General features: G+C 43.4%; 2 protein-coding genes across 2 annotated transcripts in view; both read left to right on the top strand.

The window, feature by feature from the left end:
* Window positions 1-18,812, top strand: part of LOC109742957 (inactive LRR receptor-like serine/threonine-protein kinase BIR2) — a 50,627-nt gene extending 31,815 nt beyond the window's left edge. Inside the window, exon 2 of the mRNA XM_073501817.1 lies at window positions 17,917-18,812. Coding sequence (XP_073357918.1) covers window positions 17,917-18,812 — 896 coding nt within the window. The remainder of the gene's footprint in view (window positions 1-17,916) is intronic.
* Window positions 18,813-19,570: 758 nt separating this feature from the next.
* On the top strand, window positions 19,571-21,513 carry LOC109742999 (desmethyl-deoxy-podophyllotoxin synthase). Its single transcript, XM_020302094.3, has 2 exons — window positions 19,571-20,485; window positions 20,773-21,513. Exons 1-2 carry the CDS (start codon window positions 19,604-19,606, stop codon window positions 21,388-21,390), a joined length of 1,500 nt encoding a protein of 499 aa, XP_020157683.1. The 5' UTR covers window positions 19,571-19,603; the 3' UTR covers window positions 21,391-21,513.
* Window positions 21,514-22,219: the final 706 nt, after the last annotated feature.

The following is a 22,219-nucleotide window of genomic DNA, read 5'->3' as shown; positions in this document are numbered from 1 at the left end:
TGGTTCTGTTGCTAATATTTGCAACTCGAAATAGGGACTACGGATTAAGCGAAGACTGGCTAAGGACGAGGTGACGATGTGCGTGGGAAATGGTTCCAAAGTCGATGTGATCGCCGTCGGCACGCTACCTCTACATCTACCTTCGGGATTAGTTTTAGACCTAAATAATTGTTATTTGGTGCCAGCGTGGAGCATGAACATTATATCTGGATCTTGTTTGATGCGAGACGGTTATTCATTTAAATATGAGAATAATGGTTGTTCTATTTATATGAGTAATATCTTTTATGGTCATGCACCCTTGAAGAGTGGTCTATTTTTGTTGAATCTCGATAGTGGTGATACACATATTCATAATGTTGAAGCCAAAAGATGCAGAGTTGATAATGATAGTGCAACTTATTTGTGGCACTGCCGTTTGGGTCATATTAGTGTAAAGCGCATGAAGAAACTCCATACTGATGGACTTTTGGAATCACTTGATTATGAATCACTTGGTACTTGTGAACCATGCCTTATGGGCAAGATGACTAAAACGCCATTCTCCGAAACAATGGAGCGAGCAACAGATTTGTTAAAGATCATACATACTGATGTATGTGGTCCGATGAATATTGAGGCTCGCGGCGGGTATCGTTATTTTCTCACCTTCACAGATGATTTGAGCAGATATGGGTATATCTACTTAATGAAACATAAGTCTGAAACATTTGAAAAGTTCAAAGAATTTTAGAGTGAAGTGGAAAATCATCGTAACAAGAAAATAAAGTTTCTACGATCTGATCGTGGAGGAGAATATTTGAGTTACGAGTTTGGTCTACATTTGAAACAATGCGGAATAGTTTCGTAACTCACGCCACCCGGAACACCACAGTGTAATGTTGTGTCCGAACATCGTAATCGTACTTTACTAGATATGGTGCGATCTATGATGTCTCTTACTAATTTACCGTTATCGTTTTGGGGTTATGCTTTAGAGACGGCTGCATTCACGTTAAATAGGGCACCATCGAAATCTGTTGAGACGACGCCTTATGAACTGTGGTTTGGCAAGAAACCAAAGTTGTCGTTTCTTAAAGTTTGGGGCTGCGATGCTTATGTGAAAAAGCTTCAACCTGATAAGCTCGAACCCAAATCGGAGAAATGTGTCTTCATAGGATACCCAAAGGAAACTGTTGGGTACACCTTCTATCACAGATCCCAAGGCAAGACATTCGTTGCTAAGAATGGATCCTTTCTAGAGAAGGAGTTTCTCTCGAAAGAAGTGAGTGGGAGGAAAGTAGAACTTGATGAGGTAACTATACCTGCTCCCTTATTGGAAAGTAGTTCATCACAGAAATCTGTTTCTGTGACTCCTACACCAATTAGTGAGGAAGCTAATGATGATGATCATATAACTTCAGATCAAGTTACTACCGAACCTCATAGGTCAACCAGAGTAAGATCCGCACCAGAGTGGTATGCTAATCCTATTTTGGAGGTCATGTTACTTGACCAAGGTGAACCTACGAACTATGAAGAAGCGATGGTGAGCCCAGATTCCGCAAAATGGCTTGAGGCCATGAAATCTGAGATGGGATCCATGTATGAGAACAAAGTTTGGACTTTGGTTGACTTGCCCAATGATCGGCAAGCCATAGAGAATAAATGGATCTTTAAGAAGAAGACTGACGCTGACGGTAATGTTACTGTCTACAAAGCTCGACTTGTTGCAAAAGGTTTTTGACAAGTTCAAGGAGTTGACTACGATGAGACTTTCTCACTCGTAGCGATGCTTAAGTCTGTCCGAATCATGTTAGCAATTGCCGCATTTTATGATTATGAAATTTGGCAAATGGATGTCAAAACTGCATTCCTGAATGGATTTCTAGAAGAGGAGTTGTTTATGATGCAACCGGTAGGTTTTGTTGATCCAAAGGGAGCTAACGAAGTGTGCAAGCTCCAGCGATCCATTTATGGATTGGTGCAAGCCTCTCGGAGTTGGAATAAACGTTTCGATAGTGTGATCAAAGCATATGGTTTTATACAAACTTTTGGAGAAGCATGTATTTACAAGAAAGTGAGTGGGAGCTCTGTAGCATTTCTAATATTATATGTGGATGACATATTATTGATTGGAAATGATATAGAATTTCTGGATAGCATAAAAGGATACTTGAATAAGAGTTTTTCAATGAAAGACCTCGGTGAAGCTGCTTACATATTGGGCATCAAGATCTATAGGGATAGATCAAGACGCTTGATAGGACTTTCACAAAGCACATACCTTAACAAAGTATTGAAAAAGTTCAAAATGGATCAAGCAAAGAAAGGGTTCTTGCCTGTGTTACAAGGTATGAAGTTGAGTCAGACTCAATGCCCGACCACTGCAGAAGATAGAGAGAAAATGAAAGATGTTCCCTATGCTTCAGCCATAGGCTCTATCATGTATGCAATGCTGTGTACCAGACCTGATGTGTGCCTTGCTAGTAGCTTAGCAGGGAGGTACCAAAGTAATTCAGGAGTGGATCACTGGACAGCGGTCAAGAACATCCTGAAATACCTGAAAAGGACTAAGGATATGTTTCTCGTTTATGGAGGTGACAAAAAGCTAGTCGTAAATGGTTACGTCGATGCAAGCTTTGACACTGATCCGGACGATTCTAAATCGCAAACCGGATACGTGTTTACATTGAACGGTGGAGCTGTCAGTTGGTGCAGTTCTAAACAAAGCGTTGTGGCGGGATCTACGTGTGAAGCGGAGTACATAGCTGCTTCGGAAGCAGCAAATGAAGGAGTCTGGATGAAGGAGTTCATAACCGATCTAGGTGTCATACCTAGTGCATCGGGTCCAATGAAAATCTTTTGTGACAATACTGGTGCAATTGCCTTGGCAAATGAATCCAGATTTCACAAGAGAACCAAGCACATCAAGAGACGCTTCAATTCCATCCGGGACCAAGTCCAGGTGGGAGACATAGAGATTTGCAAGATACATATGGATCTGAATGTTGCAGACCCGTTGACTAAGCCTCTTCCACGAGCAAAACATGATCAACACCAAAACTCCATGGGTGTTAGAATCATTACTGTGTAATCTAGATTATTGACTCTAGCGCAAGTGGGAGACTGAAGGAAATATGCCCTAGAGGCAATGATAAAGTTATTATTTATTTCCTCGTATCATGATAAATGTTTATTATTCATGCTAGAATTGTATTAACCGGAAACATAATACATGTGTGAATACATAGACAAACATAGTGTCACTAGTATGCCTCTACTTGACTAGCTCGTTAATCGAAGATGGTTGAGTTTCCTAGCCATGGACATGAGTTGTCATTTGATTAACGGGATCACATCATTAGGAGAATGATGTGATTGACTTGACCCATTCCGTTAGCTTAGCACTTGATTGTTTAGTATGTTGCTATTGCTTTCTTCATGACTTATACATGTTCATATGACTATGAGATTATGCAACTCCCGTTTACCAGAGGAACACTTTGTGTGCTACCAAACGTCACAACGTAACTGGGTGACTATAAAGGTGCTCTACAGGTGTCTCCGAAGGTACTTGTTGAGTTGGCGTATTTCGAGATTAGGATTTGTCACTCCGATTGTCGGAGAGGTATCTCTGGGCCCTCTCGGTAATGCACATCACTATAAGCCTTGCAAGCAATGTGACTAATGAGTTAGTTACGGGATGATGCATTACATAACGAGTAAAGAGACTTGCCGGTAATGAGATTGAACTAGGTATTGAGATACTGACGATCGAATCTCGGGCAAGTAACATACCGATGACAAAGGGAACAACGTATGTTGTTATGCAGTTTGACCGATAAAGATCTTCGTAGAATATGTGGGAGCCAATATGAGCATCCAGGTTCCGCTATTGGTTATCGACCGGAGATGTGTCTCGGTCATGTCTACATAGTTCTCGAACCCGTAGGGTCCGCACGCTTAAAGTTTGGTGACGATCGGTATTATGAGCTTTTGTGTTTTGATGTACTGAAGGTAGTTCGGAGTCCCGGATATGATCACGAACATGACGAGGAGTCTCGAAATGGTTGAGACGTAAAGATCGATATATTGGATGACTATGTTCGGACACCGGAAGAGTTTCGGGAGGTTTCAGACATTTACCGGAGTACCGGGGGGTTACCGGAACCCCCCAGGGAGTATATTGGGCCTTAGTGGGAGAAGAGGAAGGGCGGCCAGGGCAGCCGCGCGCCCCCTCCCCCTCTAGTCCGAATTGGACAAGGAGGGGGGCGGCGCCCCCCTTTTTCCTTCTCCTCCTCTCTCCCTTCCTTCCCTTCTCCTACTCCAACAAGGAAAGGAGGAGTCCTACTCCCGGTGGGAGTAGGACTCCCCCCTTGGCACGCCCTCCTTGGCCGGCCGCCTCTCCCCCCTTGCTCCTTTATATACGGGGGCAGGGGGCACCTCTAGACACACAAGTTGATCTGTTGATCTTTCCCAGCCGTGTGCGGTGCCCCCCTCCACCATATTCCACCTCGGTCATATCGTAGCGGTGCTTAGGCGAAGCCCTGCGTCGGTAGCAACATCATCACCGTCATCACGCCGTCGTGCTGACGGAACTCTCCCGTGAAGCTCTACTGGATCGGAGTTCGCGGGACGTCATCAAGTTGAACGTGTGCTGAACTCGGAGGTGTCGTACGTTCGGTACTCGGATCGGTCGAATCGTGAAGACGTACGACTACATAAACCGCGTTGTGCTAACGCTTCCGCTTTTGGTCTACGAGGGTACGTGGAGAACACTCTCCCCTCTCGTTGTTATGCATCACCATGATCTTGCGTGTGCGTAGGAATTTTTTTGAAATTACTACGTTCCCCAACATATTTATACCCCCAAGAAAATGGAGCCATTTCCCGCAGTTGTTGACCTGCCCGGATGATCTGGACGCATACCTGGATGATCCGGGCAATTCCCGATGTCCGGGAAGGTCAATATACAATGTGGTGAAGTAGATACCCGGATGTCTGGGGACATAGCTGGATGATCCGGGCAATTCCAGGATGATCCGGTTGGGTAGCCGGATGATCCGGCCAGTGGAATAAGTTACTGTGATGAATTTTACGAATAACCCGGATGATCTGGGCTGGAACCCAGATGATCCGGGCAAAGCCCGGATGATATGGGAGAGGACCCGGATGATCCGGCCAAACCAAACTGCTGCAGCCCTGAAACTGAAACAGGCACAACTTTTACATCCGGACTCCGATTTTGATGATCTTGGCCTCGTTTTGAAGCTATGGAAAAACCCCATCTCCTCACATAGAGAACCACCCAAGAATAACCAAAATGGAGGATGTAAAATATGCAAAGGTTTTATCATATATTTGGGTAACCTATTTGGCTTTGGATTTTCTTTGATCTTGGGCTCGTTTTGAGCAAATATATCATGAACCCCTTTGTTCCCCTCTTAATAGTGTGGGATCCCTATAACTCAAGAATCATAAAGGAGCTACACTACATAGCTATCGAGAAGCCATACTTTAGTGTATGTTCCTTTGGTGGTCATCACTCCACAACACTAACGTCGAAGGAACTAATACCTTTGACTCGAGCCTTTCACTTGAGCTTGAGTTGATGTTTCTTCTTGGCTCAAGTTGAATGGCAAGACATTGGTGAAGTCTTTAAGTAGCTCCCCCATACACAATGTGGGAAGCTTTGCTTTGTATTTATCTTCACTCTTCCATCATGTGATCATCCACAAGCTTCAAGCATGTAATCCTTCAGGATAGTTATCTTGAACTTGCCCTTGTTAACCATGATCATCAACACTTGATGTCATCCTATCGTAGAGACTTGAAATCTCTCTCTCGATGCGAGCCCATGAGAATCACCTAACCCTCAAAAACATAGACAACAGATAGTATAGGTTAGTACACAAAGCGCAATTTGACAAATTCTTACCATATCACAAGATCTCATGTGGCACATGATTTGTGCTTGTGTGTTGACCATCTTTGAGTTCAATCTTCGATCTTCATCTTGATCAACATTTATCTTTGCTCCATGATTAATCTTGATGCACAACTATATGTATATGGCATTCATTCTAAATCCATTCAATATCCTTCTTGCATCACCCATGGAACAAACCTTCCTATATAACTTGATGTCATTGTTTCTTCATAGGAATTGTCATTCATTATCAGGTCTCAATGCATATATTTATGTTGATGGATTTCATCCACCAATTCATCCAATATTCTTCATGCATTGCAAATGGAACTTTCCTTCAAATGTATATCTCAATGCAAACATTAGTCCATTAGGATTGTCATTTAATTACCAAAACCACACATGGGGACTACATGTACTTTCAATCTCCCCCATTTTGGTAATTGATGACAATCTCAACAAGAGGGTTTATATAATGAGTTTTTAAACAAGCATGCAATTTATCCAAGGATAAATTGTATACTTGGGATGGTTCTACTATCATCAAGACACTACACAAGCATTTGATGATAGTACACCCATAGTATATAGAGCAAACTCCCCCACAATATATGCATGTGTGGATGAACTTTGAATGTCATTGCATATATTGGTTGGCATAAACTAGGACAAGATTTCTCTATATACAATACTCATCCATGCAATAACAATATATAACAAGGGTAGATATGCATGAGTGACAACAAGAACTACCAAAGATATTTATCTTAAACCCTTTAAACTTCTCCCCCATTGGCAACAAATGCCAAAATGATGAACAATTAAAGGAGCTCAGAATCTATAGAATGCAATCAGATACGAAGATATGAATTTTTTCATTTATAAAAATTTTCTAAGTGGCCAATAATAATCATGATATGTATCCACAAAGAAACTCGTATACACAAAAGAAAGGTTGCAATTGATAACAACATGATATCCACAAGTGAATCCACTATTATACAACTTGAGCCTAGTCATAATAGCAAGGCACATGGCACAAAGCACATGGCACAAATTGATCTCATTTGCATAACACAAAGTGAAGCAAGCAATCGAAAGATCCGACGAGCCAAAAGGATAAAAGAATATTACGATTTGGGTAAAGGAGTGTTCTAAGGAAAATAGAGAAGCTCCCCATGATTTGTGCACTATTTAGAATTTTTGTATTTGGATACAAGTGCACAAAATAGGATCATCACTCCCCCAAAATTAATAGGAACACAAAACACTTGCAAGCAAGCATAGATAAGAAAAGAAGCCTAGCATTTGCAACAAACATATGGTTGAGCAACATGTAAATGAGGAAACCTAAGAATAGGCACAACCAAAATGATGTGTGTGAGTCATGTCAAAGCACTTGAGAAGACTAGTATAAGGATGAGAATTAAGCATCAACATAGTCTTGAGTAAATGAGATATAAGGGGCAAGACATGTCCTTCCCGCACATACGAAGTTAAGAAGGTCACACACACATCAAGCAAATGGGTTCACAAGCTCACTAATAGCAAATTAAAAATCAAAGGTTGTGACAACCCATGATGAAGATAGGAAATAATAGGCTTGTCAAGACAAGCACGATGATAACAATCTTCCCTAGACATGAGTGCACTAAGATGCAAAGAGGTAAGACACACACTCATACAACATATGCTTCCACAGAGCCACCAAAGATATAAAAAGAGAATGAAACGGTGGACATGAAAGAATAGGGATATCAACTAGAGATGTAACTTCTCTCACGCGTATAAGATTCTAGGTAGATGACAATCATGATGATATATATCATGATGATATATAGCTACAAAAGGAAAGAAGAAGATATCCAAACGGGAGACATAAAATATACCAATGAGATCTTTGCTTGAAAGTATAGCACATGGCTTAATATAATCTTATCATATATTAATGAACTCCAAACACACAACCATCAAAGACATAACAACTAGCAACAAGATATCATTGTTGGGATGCTTTGAGAAAGGAAATAAATATGTCAAGAACGAGTCAAGAAATTCATGCCATGGTGCAACCTACACAAGGTTGAATGCAAGAAATGTATGCATGAAGTAGATACTTGTTACCGAGATAGCATTGGAATGATGTAGTAGGTAATGGTTCAAGCTTGGCTCTAATTTCCTCATAGTGCCACCACCTTCATGAATAAGCCAAGCACCCAATGCTTCTCAAATGTACCTAAAACAATTTAAGTACAATATGGTCCCCAAACTTATTGGGTCTGAAGTAGTTAGCATAACTACAAAACATAGGGTAAAATCACTTAAATATGTGCATATCGATATGAATTTGAATTTCATGCACATCTTAGCTATTAAGAATTTGATGGATTTACCATATATATATTGGATCAAATAAAGCAAACAAGGCATGCGAATTTACACATAGTAAATACACATGCACAAGCCTACCAAAATCCAGGGAGATACAAATTGGACAAATGAACACATAACCGTTAATACTTCCAATAACATCACTAGTCATTCATGTTGTCCAAAATGACTCAAAGTGACAAATCAACATATGATAGCACACAAAGTTCAACATATGAACCAAGTAAAACCAATGTGAGCATATAAGATATGCATTACACACATACTCATGGGAATATCTCACTCAAGTAGATATAGGACACTATAAACAATGAGATAACAAACTACCATAACTCCATACAAACCAATAAGATGAACTCGAACACAATGGTGTTTCGAGTTGTCATTCGGTGTAGAAACCAAATAAGTACATGATCATCTATACTAACACAAGCATAACATGAGAGTTTAGAAATAAACAGAATGCTTGGATAGCATATTATTAACATTCTAATTAGATATATCATCATGCAAAGCAACAATTGGAATGGCTTTATTCAAATGATTTTCCAAATACGATTTTTAAGATAACCATGGGCAAAACCGTACAAGAATACCATACTCAAACAAAGCATTGCATGCCACAGAGATATAAGATAATCTCAAATATAAATTCTAAGTGGCAAACTGGCAAACCTCTATTGTTAATGTTCACACGAGAAGTGATATGCACAAAGTATATCACTGCCCCATAATGTGATAATCCATGTATTATCCACAAGAGGCAAATGAAACCCAACTAAGGATAATTAATGGATGAGGATTTGAGTTTCAAATGAACTTTACATACCACATAATAACTAGATAATATTGCACTAACAATACTAGGTGGTATCCTAAATATATACACATTTAAGGTTTGTGATATGCGTAAAACATAGCACTCCCCCATAATGTGATGATCCATTAATATCTCAAAAGAGCCAAGGAAGATTCAACTAATGAAGCAATAAAGGCTCGAAACCACACACACAACTATATGTTGTGCATAGCAACCTACACATGCTAGATAACACGAATCAAGCATATTAGGAGGCACAACATATACAAACACATGCTAGGAACAAAACCTAAACATGCATGGGGTTAGTAACTTTCAATGTAGACAATATAAATACAAGTTACCGCCACGAGAAGCATTGGAATGACAAATATGATGATAATTCACTTGACTTTGTTTGAACCATAATGAATGGTGAGAATCATTTTTCTTCATGAACTAGCCAAGTCTCCAATGCCCTCCACACACCTATTGATCAAGTTTGAGTTTGATGGTCCCCAACCAAGTTGGGTCCTAAGAAGTTAGTAACAATAGGTTTGGCAACCCAAATGGTCTTATCCACTTCCAAACTACTTTGGGCACCCACAAACTTGGCAGACACATTGCCAACAATATCCTTCCTTAGCGAATAATGATTATTGACTATAGGAGGCTTAAATATGTTACCATTGGGGCATGATGAAGCTATGTGTCCCTTTTGACGACAAACATAGCAACATTTACTCCCCTTTCTCTTCTTCATTTTCTCAACTTGGGGAGCAATAACATGTTTCATCATGGATAGTGGTCGTTCTTCAACTTGAGGCTGCTTCCCATGTAACTTTTCATTATAAGCCCTTTTCTTCAATGGACAAGATCTCATATGATGTCCAATCTTTTTGCACTTGAAGCAAGTAATGTTAGTCGAATTCTTGTATTACCCTTGTCCCTTCTTCTTGTTCTTGTACTTCGTCTTGTTGGAGTGAAAATTATGTCCAATATCATACTTTTCCATGTCTTTCTTCAAACTAGTGACTTGGGCCTTGAGCTCATCAATTTCCTCTACATGGTTAGTCTCAACACTAGAACAAGAGGACTAGTGGAAGTAGAAACTTCATGGTTAGAGCAACAAGACAAGGTGAGCAATTCATCATGAGTGGATATAATATGAGAGGTGGATGAATTGCAAGGATTAGTACATGGCAATAAAGCATTTAGAGTAGATGTGCTAATGTTCACATGAGACTCACAAGATTTTACCTCGGTGACCATAGTCTCGTGAGCTAACTTTAGCTTACTATGAGAGATTAAAAGATCCTCATGAGTGTCCGAGAGCTTTTCATGACTTTCTTTCAATTTCCCATAATTGCTTGTTACCAAAGCAAGTTGAGCACATAGCTCAGCATTCTCCTTCAAAATTGATGCTTCACATGAAATCGAGTTAGTAGCACAAACATCATTGTCAATATGAGAGGAGCAAGTAGCACTTAGTGACTTCTCATGAGTTGATTGAAGCTCCTGATGCGACTTAGAGAGTTTTATGAGCTCTCCCTTGACACTATTGCATTCAAGGAGAAGGAGCTCAAAATCCTCTTTAAGCTTACAATGAGTAACTTTAATCTCTTCTTTTGAAGACCTCAAGTCACTAAGCATTTCATGAGCCTTAGCAAGTTCATGTTCAAGTTGTTCACTTTTAGCTTGCTCGTTAAGAAATAAATCATTACGTTTTTCAAAGCAAGCAAGAACATCTTGGAACTTTTTATAAGTGTTATTTTTAGCTCTATGAAGCGTTTTCCCAATCTCATAGAGATTTTGAGTCAAGTCATCATCATCCTCATTACAACTATCATCGCTATCGCTAAGAGAAGATGATACCTCATGATTACCTTTTGCCATGAGGCACAAGTGAACAAAGGAGGTTGATGATGATTCTTTTGGAGAAGAGGGTTCTTCTTCAATTAAGCGTGCCTCATATTTCTTGATTTCCTCTACACTGTTAGTCATAGAACAACTAGAGGAAACCAAAACATTTCTATCATGGCAACACGGGAGATCAAGCATATCATCACAGATATTTGTTGAGGAATTCTTATCGCATATGCATGGACTATCAACACAATAATTTGTACTATTTGTGGTGCTAGATATGCTCAAGTCCAGATAATATACATCACTAGCATCTACACAAGGAAGATCATCACTAATGAGCTTAACACCATCATCAAAAGATATTTCTTCACTCACCAAGTCATTACCTTGTGGCATGCCACATGTTGGTGAAGTGGAAGATATTGAAGTGTGCAAGTAATCGGAGGTGGAAGCAATAGAGAGCTCTTCTTGATTTGAAAATGTGGAGAACTCCTCCATCAACTCCCCAAACAGAATATTATCTTCATCAAGTTTGGACCCACCATATATATCTTCAAGTTTGGTCCAAGTCTCATGAGCCGACTTGCAAGTCGTGACTGCCTTAAACACTTCAAAGGTTAAAGTTCGATGAATGATAAGAGAAGTATCACAATCAAGATACATATCCTCAATAGATGGAGAAAGTCCATCCTTTGCAATAGAAATTCCTACAAGAACAATTCGCAAAGCATTTGGACCCATGGACTGAAAGTGACAAAGCATGTGAATTCTCCATAGGTGATAATTTGTGCCATCCAAATAAAAAGTGTTGTTGTGCACTAAATCATTAGTCGACATCGATACTCTCCAGGCGGTGAAGCCTAATAAGGAGAGACCTTGCTCTGATACCAATTGAAAGGACCATGATGTCGCCTAGAGGGGGTGAATAGGCGTTTTAAAAACTTTTACGGATTTGGCTATATCCTAATGCGGAAATAAACTAAGCGGATACTTTTCAAGCACAAATCAGAAATATATTAGGCTCACTAAGTGCACTACAACTTAGGATAAACAAGATGAGAACAGCGAGGATATGAGTAAGCACAAGTAAGTTACACAAACTTACTCAATGTATATCACGAGATATGGAAATGAATAATACACACAACCACAAGTAAGCAATACAAGCTTACACAAACTGTATCACAATATATGGAATTGAATGATACAACCAAACTCAAGTAAGCACTACAAGCTTACACAAGTTATGTCACAAGATATGGAAATGGATGTTACAAGCTAGCAATTCACACTGAGCACAATATAGAACAATAGTAGGAAGTATGAATTGCGGACTATAAAGTGTTGGCCCAAATAATCTCTACGATATGGTAACCAACACAATATAACGAGGATGACGAGGATACTACCAAGCACAAGTAAGTTACACAAACTTACTTGAGCAATATCACAAAATATGAGAGTGAATGACACAAGTTAGCAATTCACACTAATCACAAGATATATCAATGGTAGCAAGTATGAATTGTGAATATAAAGTGTAGGCCTAAATAATCTCTTCAAGGGAATAGCCAACACAATACAATCAGAACAACAAGATATAGTGAATGCAAGGTGAAGAGACTAAATTAAACCACAAGTAAGGAGTTAGGGTTAGGGATAACCAAAGTCACGGAGACGAGGACGTATCCCGATGTTCACTTCCTTGGAGGGAAGCTAGTCACCGCTGGAGGGATGGGTGTTAGCACGAAGGCACACCAACACCACGAAGGCTCACCCTATTCTCCTTGAGATATCACCACGAAGGCGATTCCCAACCACTAGTGGTAGACCTTGAGGCGGCCTCCAAACCTTCACAAACTTTCCGAGGGACAAATCACAAGTTGATTCCTCACCGGAGCACTCCTACCGCCTAGGAGTCTCCAACCTCCAAGAGTAACAAGATCAAGTGGGGAATGCTGAAGACTTGCTCAAATCACGAATTGCTTTGGTCACAAGAGGGAGAGGGAGAGAATCTATCTTTTGATTGGAACAACTCTCAAGAACACTCACTAATCTCTCCGAGATCTAAGATTTGGTGTAGGAGAAGTGAGAGGGAGCCACTTGTGTTCTTGGGGCGATTTTGGATGGAGTGGTCAACCCTCTCCTGGAGTGGGAGAGGGATATTTATACCCCCAAGAAAATAGAGCCATTTCCCGCAGTTGTTGACCTGCCCGGATGATCTGGACGCATACCCGGATGATCCGGGCAATGCCCAGATGTCCGGGAAGGTCAACATACAATGTGCTGAAGTGGATACTCGGATGTCCGGGGACATAGCCGGATGATCCGGGCAATTCCCGGATGATCCGGGTGGGTAGCCGGATGATCCGGCTAGCGGAATAAGTTAGTGTGGTGAATTTTACGAATAACCCGGATGATCCAGGCAAAGCCCGGATGACATGGGAGAGGACCCGGATGATCCGGCCAAACCAAACTGCTGCAGCGCTGAAACTGAAACATGCACAACTTTTACATCCGGACTCCGATTTTGATGATCTTGAGCTTGTTTTGAAGCTATGGAAAAAACCCAGCTCCACACATAGAGAACCACCCAAGAATAAACAAAATGGAGGATGCAAAATATGCAAAGGTTTTATCATATATTTGGGTAACCTATTTGGCTTTGGATTTTCTTTGGTATATAGGATAGGAGTGGAATTGTGTAGAGAAGATGTTGACTTGAGCAAATCTATCACGAACCCCTTTGATCCCCTCTTAATAGTGCGGGATAACTATAACTCAAGAATCATAAAATAGCTACACTACATAGCTATCGAGAAACCATTCTTCAGTGTATGTGTTCCTTCGGTGGTCATCACTCCACAACACTAACGTTGAAGGAACTAATACCTTTGACTCGAGACTTTCACTTGAGCTTGAGTTGATGTTTCTTCTTGGCTCAAGTTGAATGGCAAGATATTGGTGAAGTCTTCAAGTAGCTCCCCATACACAATGTGGGAAGCTTTGCTTTGTATTTATCTTCACTCTTCCATCATGTGATCATCCACAAGCTTCAAGCATGTAATCCTTCAGGATAGTTATCTTGAACTTTCCCTTGTTAACCATGATCATCAACACTTGATGTCATCCTCTCATAGACACTTGAAATCTCTCTCTCGATGCGAGCCCATGAGAATCACCTAACCCTCAAAACATAGACAACACATAGTATGGGTTAGTACACAAAGCGCAATTTGACAAATTCTTACCATATCACAAGATCTCATGTGGAACATGATTTGTGCTTGTGTGTTGACCATCTTTGAGTTCAATCTTCGATCTTCATCTTGGTCAACATTTATCTTTGCTCCATGATTAATCTTGATGCACAACTATATGTATATGGCATTCATTCCGAATCCATTCAATATACTTCTTGCATCACCCATGGAACAAACCTTCCTATATAACTTGATGTCATTGTTTCTTCATAGGAATTGTCATTCATTATCAAGTCTCGGTGCATATATTTATGTTGATGGATTTCATCCACCAATTCATCCAATATTCTTCATGCATTGCAAATGGAAGTTTCCTTCAGATGTATATCTCAATGCAAACATTAGTCCATTAGGATTGTCATTTAATTACCAAAACAACACATGGGGACTACATGTACTTTCACTTGGCCCGTTAAGCCCATATCACCTACCGGGGGTGTCCGGAACCCCTTCCGGTGACCCGATGGCTACCCGGTGCATCCCAAAACCCTTCTGGTGTCTGAATACCATCGTCCTATATATCAATCTTGACCTCTCTACCATTTCGAGACTCCTCGTCATGTCCGTGATCTCATCCGGGACTCCGAACAACATTCGGTCACCAAATCATATAACTAATATAACACTATATCGTCAACGAACGTTAAGAATGCGGATCCTACAGGTTTGAGAACTATGTAGACATGAACGAGACACCTCTTCGGTCAATAACCAATAGCGGAACCTGGATGCCCATATTTGCTCCTACATATTCTACGAAGATCTTTATCGGTCGAACGGTTATGACAACATACGTAATTCCCTTTGTCCATCGGTATGTTACTTGCCCGAGATTCGATCGTCAGTATCTTCATACCTAGTTCAATCTCGTTACCGGCAAGTCACTTTACTCGTTCCGTAATACATCACATCGTGACTAACTCCTTAGTCATTTGCTTGCAAGCTTATGATGTGTATTACCAAGAGGGCCCAGAGATACCTCTCCGACACTCGGAGTGACAAATCCTAATCTCGATCTATGTCAACTCAACAAACATCTTCAGAGATACCTGTAGAGCATATTTATGATCACCCAGTTATGTTGTGATGTTTGATAGAACACAAGGTATTCCTCTGGTATCCGGGAGTTGCATAATCTCATAGTCGAAGGAATATATATTTGACATGAAGAAAGCAATAGCAATAAAACTGAACGATCATTATGCTAAGCTAACAGATCTTGTCCATCACATCATTCTCCTAATGATGTGATCCCGTTATCAAATGACAACACATGTCCATGGTTAGGAAACCTTAACCATCTTTGATCAACGAGCTAGTCTAGTAGAGGCTTACTAGGGACACGGTGTTTGTTTATGTATTCACACATGTATTTAAGTTTCCGATCAATACAATTCTAGCATGAATAATAAACCTTTATCATGAATAAGGAAATATAAAATAACAACTTTATTATTTCCTCTAGGGCATATTTCCTTCATCTATGAGCAGTGGTAGTATTGCAGAGTGCCGATCTGCCATGTCTCGTAGTGGTAGATAGTGGTGATTGATTGCTAGAACGGTAATCGGATTTTATGATGTTCATTTTTATTATCTTGACATGTGCAATTTTATTATAGGTACTTTGGCATTTTTAGTAATTACACCATGGCATTTTTATTAACTAGACCATGGCGATTTCAATTTTGTGTGGCATGGCATTTATATTCTTTAGAGCATGTCAATTTTATTATTTAGACTATGGTAAATTTTTTGAGCTACCATGGAAATTTTAGTAATTAGACCATGACATTTTTATTTAAGTAGACCATGCATACTTAATTTAGATAGCATGCCATTTTTATTTCTTTAGAGCATGGCATTTTCAGTAAACAGACAATGGCATTTTTATTAAGTAGAACGTGGCAGTTTTATTTTATGTAGCATGACATTTTTTGTTCTTTAGAGTATGGCCATTTTATTAATTAGTAATGCCCAATTTTTCTTTGTCTTATAACTTTTTTATTTCTATGATGTATGGTGATTTTAGAATTGTTTTAGTTTACCATTTTTTGGAACTGTCACGTGGCATTTTTGTATTGGTCCACGGCAAAAATAAAGAACAAATATCCATGGCAAATGTTCCATATGGTTCATGGCAACTTTTAAAGATTTTTTGTGTTTGTACACATGGCATTTTTTCCCGAAAATAGTTTCCAATGACAAGTTGTAAATAGTTATCCCTATGGATATTTTTAGGAATGTTTTGAAAATATCCCATGGCAAATTGTAGATTTTTTTTTCCAAGCACCATGATTGCAAAATTCATCCTTGTGATAAGTAAAACTTTTTCCAACAAGTTGCCATGTGATCATTTATGAATTTTTCCAACAATTTGCCTTTGTGGTGGCATTTTCTGTTCTCTGTTTGTTATATTTACATCCATGCAACCACAGGTTTTGGTTCGCCTTAGCGACTGCTTTTCATCATGGAAGGGGAGGGGGTCGCTAGGAGGGTTTCTCTCAACGAACGATTCAGTTCGCTCGATAGCTCCTCCTGGTGCGAACATATCGTTCGCTAGGACCACCTCCCATGTCATCCGTCAGCCATATAGAATTTCCGTTGCTATTATATTGCAGGGGATTCGGTCAAAGTACTGCCCAAGTGATAGCCATTATATTAGTATCCTCCGTTTCTAAATATAAGTTTTTTTAGAGATTTTAATGTGGACTACATACAGATATATATAGACATATTCTACAATGTAGATTCACTTATTTTGCTTCATACATAGTCCATATTGAAATCTCTAAAATGACTTATATCTAGAAACGGAGGGAGTACATAATATCGACTACATTGCCGGAATCAAAAATTGTTGCAATGAATTTGGTTTTGGAGCAAGTACCGATGTAGACAAATGAGGATTCAGGAAGCTAAAAAGAGCACTCAGGAAACGGTAGCCTCAGGACGGATCAAACCGAGTCGATCGAGCACCAAAAGATTCACACGATCCCATCGTAACGTTGTTGTGCAGTGCTAAGCCGCTAGCAAGATCCATCCATCGATGAGTGTGGCTGTACAGATTAGAGAACTCATCAGTCGCTGCTGCCCGACCGAGTCGCTGCTACTCCCTCCGTTCCAAAATAAATGACTCAACTTTGTACTAACTTTAATACAAAACTAATACAAAGTCGGGTCATCTATTTTGAAACAGAGGGAGTACCTACTTGTCCTTTTCTTTTCTTTGGGCATCGATCACTGCGTAGTTGTCAAGCTCGATCGGGAGTTTTGGCTAGCTAGAGGATCGGGTCACCGCGCCGGCCGGCCGGCCGGCCTTCCGAAAGCGGCGGCCTGGCCGGCACCGGTCGACGTCGCGCGATCCATTCGGTTGGCTGCATGCATGCATCCGGCCAATTGAGCTTCCCGCGCAAATTACATGTGTGTGGATGCAAACGGGACCGAAGCCAAAACGGACCACCCCTTCCCTTGTAGGGAAAGTCCGCCTCCGGTTGTGCACTCGGTGCGTCGCCTGATCTGATCTGGAGGAGTAAATTGCACAGAAGTACCACAATTGAGGCATTAGAAGTAGATTGATATCAAATTTGGTAATTTTTACATGTCAGTACCAAGTCTGGGGCTAGACGTTACAAAAAGGTCTAAATCGCGTATAAACGCGTATTGACAGTGTATCTGACCGGCAGGGCCCGCCTGTCAGCTGCTGACGTGGCATTTTTTTTACAGAAACCCCCCGCACCTCCTTCTGCTAGCCCTGGCCCTAGCCCTCACCCTCCCGCCCGCCGCGCCGCAGCCGGCGCCGGGGTCGGCGGCGGAGCCGCAGGAGGACGACGCGCGGTGCCTCAAGGGCGTCAAGGCCGACCTCAGGGACCCCGAGGGCCGCCTCACCTCCTGGACCAGCAACACCTCGGCGGGCGCCGTCTGCGACTTCTCCGGCATCTCCTGCTGGAACCCGCAGGAGTCGCGCATCCTCGCCGTCTCCCTCTCCGGCTTCGGCCTCCAGGGCAAAATCCCCCCCGCGCTCCAGTACTGCCGCTCCGCCAACATGCTCGACCTCTCCTCCAACGCGCTCGAGGGCCAGATACCCCCCGCGCTCTGCGACTGGATCCCCTTCGTCGTCAACCTCGACCTCTCCGGCAACCGCCTCACCGGCCCGCTCCCCTCCGAGCTCGCCAACTGCCGCTTCCTCAACTCGCTCAAGCTCAGCGACAACGCCTTCTCCGGCCAGATCCCCGCCTCCCTCGCGCGCCTCGACCGCCTCAAGGCGCTCGACCTCTCCGGGAACCGCCTCGAGGGCCAGATCCCGTCCCAGCTCGGCTCTGCCTTCTCCAAGGACTCCTTCTCCGGGAACTCGGGCCTCTGCGGCCACCCCGTGTCCTCGCGCTGCGGCAGCGGCCTTGGGGGCACCGGCCTCGGCATCGTTATGCTGCCGGGGTCTTCGGCGCCGCCGCTTCGCTGCTCCTCGCCTTCTTCTTCTGGCGATGCACCGGGAAGGGCAAGGCTGGCCGCCGCCGCCAGGGCCGCGGAGGAAGCGAGTCGGAGGTCACTGCGACTTATCCAGATCGGGCGCCGCCGCGCGTGAGGACGAAGGAGGTGCGGGGGGTTTCTGCAAAAAAAATGCCACGTCAGCAGCTGACAGGCGGGCCCTGCCGGTCAGATACACTGTCAATACGCGTTTATACGCGATTTAGACCTTTTTGTAACGTCTAGCCCCAGACTTGGTACTGACGTGTAAAAATTACCAAACTTGATACCAATCTGTTTCCAATGCCCCAATTATAATACTTGTGTGCAATTTACTCGATCTGGAGTCTAGACGCGAAGGAAGACGGACGAGCGCCTCAGCATTCCTATCCTATCGCGCATTCCAGAAAGATTGCGCCCTTCACCCAAATCCCCTGACCATTGTTGAGGTGTCAATCGCAAACGGGACTGTCTAAGAATTACAGGATGCATGCAATCAGCTGTCACCAGTCGATGGTGTGTGTGACGTGGCAGCTTCTCAAAATTTCATGTGTGGGCTCTGAATCGGCAGGCTGATCAAGCTGGAGAATCGTTCTAACGTGTTACTGACTGTCAGTCACGAATACTTACAGACCATACTACTACTTATGACAAGCTGTGTCACTGCATACAAAATAACATGCCGGCGTGCAACGCCAAAGTGGCATCTCGTATCGGCCACGCCGATGCCCACCATGTTCGCATCGGGAAACGCTTGGACAAGCTGCGTGTGCGACGCACACCGAAAGCTACGCAAATTTGTTTGTTCACGCGCGTCGTAGCGTGCTCACCGCTCAAGATAGTAACCCGCCTCTGTCAATATAAGACCTGCCTGACGCGCCGTGATCACACAAACTCACACTGCCGGTCATGGAGCAAGCTACTTACTACCTGTGCCTCCTCCTGGCTCTACTCCTCCCGCTCCTGCTCCTCAAGCTGAGCAGGAAGCGTGGCGGCGCCGTGCGCCTGCCGCCCGGCCCGTGGCGGCTGCCGGTCATCGGCAGCCTGCACCACCTCGCCAGCAGCCCGCTCGCGCACCGCGTCATGGCCGACCTCGCGCGCCGGCTGGACGCGCCGCTCATGTACCTCAAGCTCGGGGAGGTCTCCGTCGTCGTCGCCTCGTCCCCGGAGGCCGCGCGCGAGGTCATGAAGACGTACGACGTCGCCCTGGCGAGCCGGCCGTGGAACCCGACCATCAAGATCATGATGTCCGACGGGCAAGGGCTCGTCTTCGGCCGCTACGGCGCCCTCTGGCGGCAGCTCCGGAAGATATGCATCCTGGAGCTGCTCAGCGCGCGCCGCGTGCAGTCGTTCCGCCAGATCCGGGAGGACGAGGTCGGCCGCCTCGTGGCCGCCATCGCGGCCGCGCCGCCCGGCCAGCTCGTGAACGTCAGCGAGCGGATCGCCGTGCTCATCACCGACTCCGCCGTGCGCACCATGATCGGGGACAGGTTTCAGAGGAGGGAGGAGTTCTTGCAGGTCCTCGAGGAGGGGGTCAAGCTCGTCACCGGGTTCAGCCTCGGCGACCTGTTCCCGTCGTCGTGGCTCGCCAACTTCATAAGCGGCACGGCGCGGATGGCCGAGGAGGTTCACCGGAAGAGCTTCGAGCTCATGGAGTATGCCATCAAGCAACACGAGGACAAGAGGGCCGTGGGGGATGGAGAGGACCTGGTGGACGTGCTCTTGAGGATACAGAAAGAAGGCGGCCTCGAGGTGCCTCTCACCATGGGAATCATCAAAGCAAGTATCCTGGTGAGTGTAACAGCTCCCCAGCTAGCTTCAGTTCCTATACTTTAGGTTTAACCTGCGAGAAGCAACAAGATCATATCTTTTAGTTTCCACGTGACTTCGAACTCAAGATTTACTATTCCGCGATTCCCTTCGTTGAAAACTTAGGATGGCGATTCGATGACTTGCTGGCATGTGGTTTTAGTTCTAGGGACCACATGTCACTAAGACAACGGGTGAAAATCATCGAGTTTTCAATTCGTAATTCCTATACTTATCCTAAATTGCACACATTGGTATTATCTTTGTAGGACCTCTTTAGTGCCGGGAGTGAGACGTCCGCAACGACACTCCAATGGGCCATGTCGGAGCTCATGAGATACCCAAACGTCATGCAGAAAGCACAGGCCGAAGTACGCGATTGCCTCGGAGAAAAGCACATGGTGACTGAGGATGACTTGGCTGACCTAAAATACCTCAGACTCGTCATCAAGGAGACATTGAGGCTGCATCCACCAGCCCCGCTGCTTATTCCACGGGAGGCTATGGAGTCCTGCAAAATCCTAGGGTACGACGTGCCAAAGGGCACGACCGTGCTTGTGAATGCGTGGGCGATCGGTAGGGACCCTAAGCACTGGGACAACCCCGAGGAATTTAAGCCAGAGAGGTTCGAGTCTGGCATCATCGACTTCAAAGGCACGGACTTCGAGTACATACCGTTTGGGGCGGGGAGAAGGATGTGTCCTGGTATGACATTTGCACAGGCCAGCATGGAGATTGTTCTCGCCGCACTTCTCTACCACTTCGACTGGGAGCTCCCGTCGGGGCTGAAGCCAGGTGAGGTCGACATGGTGGAGGACATGGGCATCACCGTCCGGAGGAAGAACGACTTGTACCTGCACGCCATCGTCCGTGTGTCGCCTGTTTGATTTGCACTTCAATAGTTTGTGGTCATAAATTCTCATATACCAATCCTTTGTCGAATGTCGAGACTTATGATGTAATGTTAATTACATCATCAGAAATACCACAACAATTTTTTTTGCGGTTGACCATTGCAAGTTTACTGTCAAATTATATATATATATATATATATGAGCAATTGCATTTGAATCACAAACCCCGGTACCATGGCGCCGAACAAAGTGTTAATTATGTCGAATCATACTCTTTATTTGCAAAGAAACTTCTATCAAAATTGCAGCCACCTTGAAAGCTTTCATTTGATCCATTGTATTTCAATTGGCATAAATGTCGCACTTCACACACAAAAACACGGTTATAAATTATGCAACCTATGATCCATATTAAATGTGACATAAATGACGAGACCGTCACCGATAGCAAGGAAGAGTAAAACATGGAAGGCCACCGCCGCTTGGGTCCCAAGAAGGCCACCACCACCGTCTTGCCGGCCCTCACAGCCGGTGAGCTTGCCCGCTTCGCAGAGGCGGATGCTATTCTTTCCTTCCTCCTGAAGTTTCACATCCCGGGGCTCATGGACGGCTGACGAGCTTGCTGCCGGACCATGTCGTGGGAAACAGTTGTCGCTGCAGTCAACAATCATTTAGACTAGGTTAGAATAACTTAGACCGTCTCCGCGGATATATGTAAAAAAATGTAATGTCTTTGCTATGGTTTAGATGAAAATCATTTAAGTTTGAATGAAAGTCGTCCCGTTTGTTTAAACTTGCAACAAATTTGTTTGTTTTAGTTAAATTCCGTTTGAAATGCAGCTAGCTTTGAATAAGCGACTCC

This window comes from Aegilops tauschii, chromosome 6 (genome assembly GCF_002575655.3).
Source record: "Aegilops tauschii subsp. strangulata cultivar AL8/78 chromosome 6, Aet v6.0, whole genome shotgun sequence".
NCBI classification, from domain to species: domain Eukaryota; kingdom Viridiplantae; phylum Streptophyta; class Magnoliopsida; order Poales; family Poaceae; genus Aegilops; species Aegilops tauschii.
The sequence above is the reverse complement of the archived record's forward strand: the minus strand, read 5'-3'. Positions and strand labels throughout refer to the sequence as shown.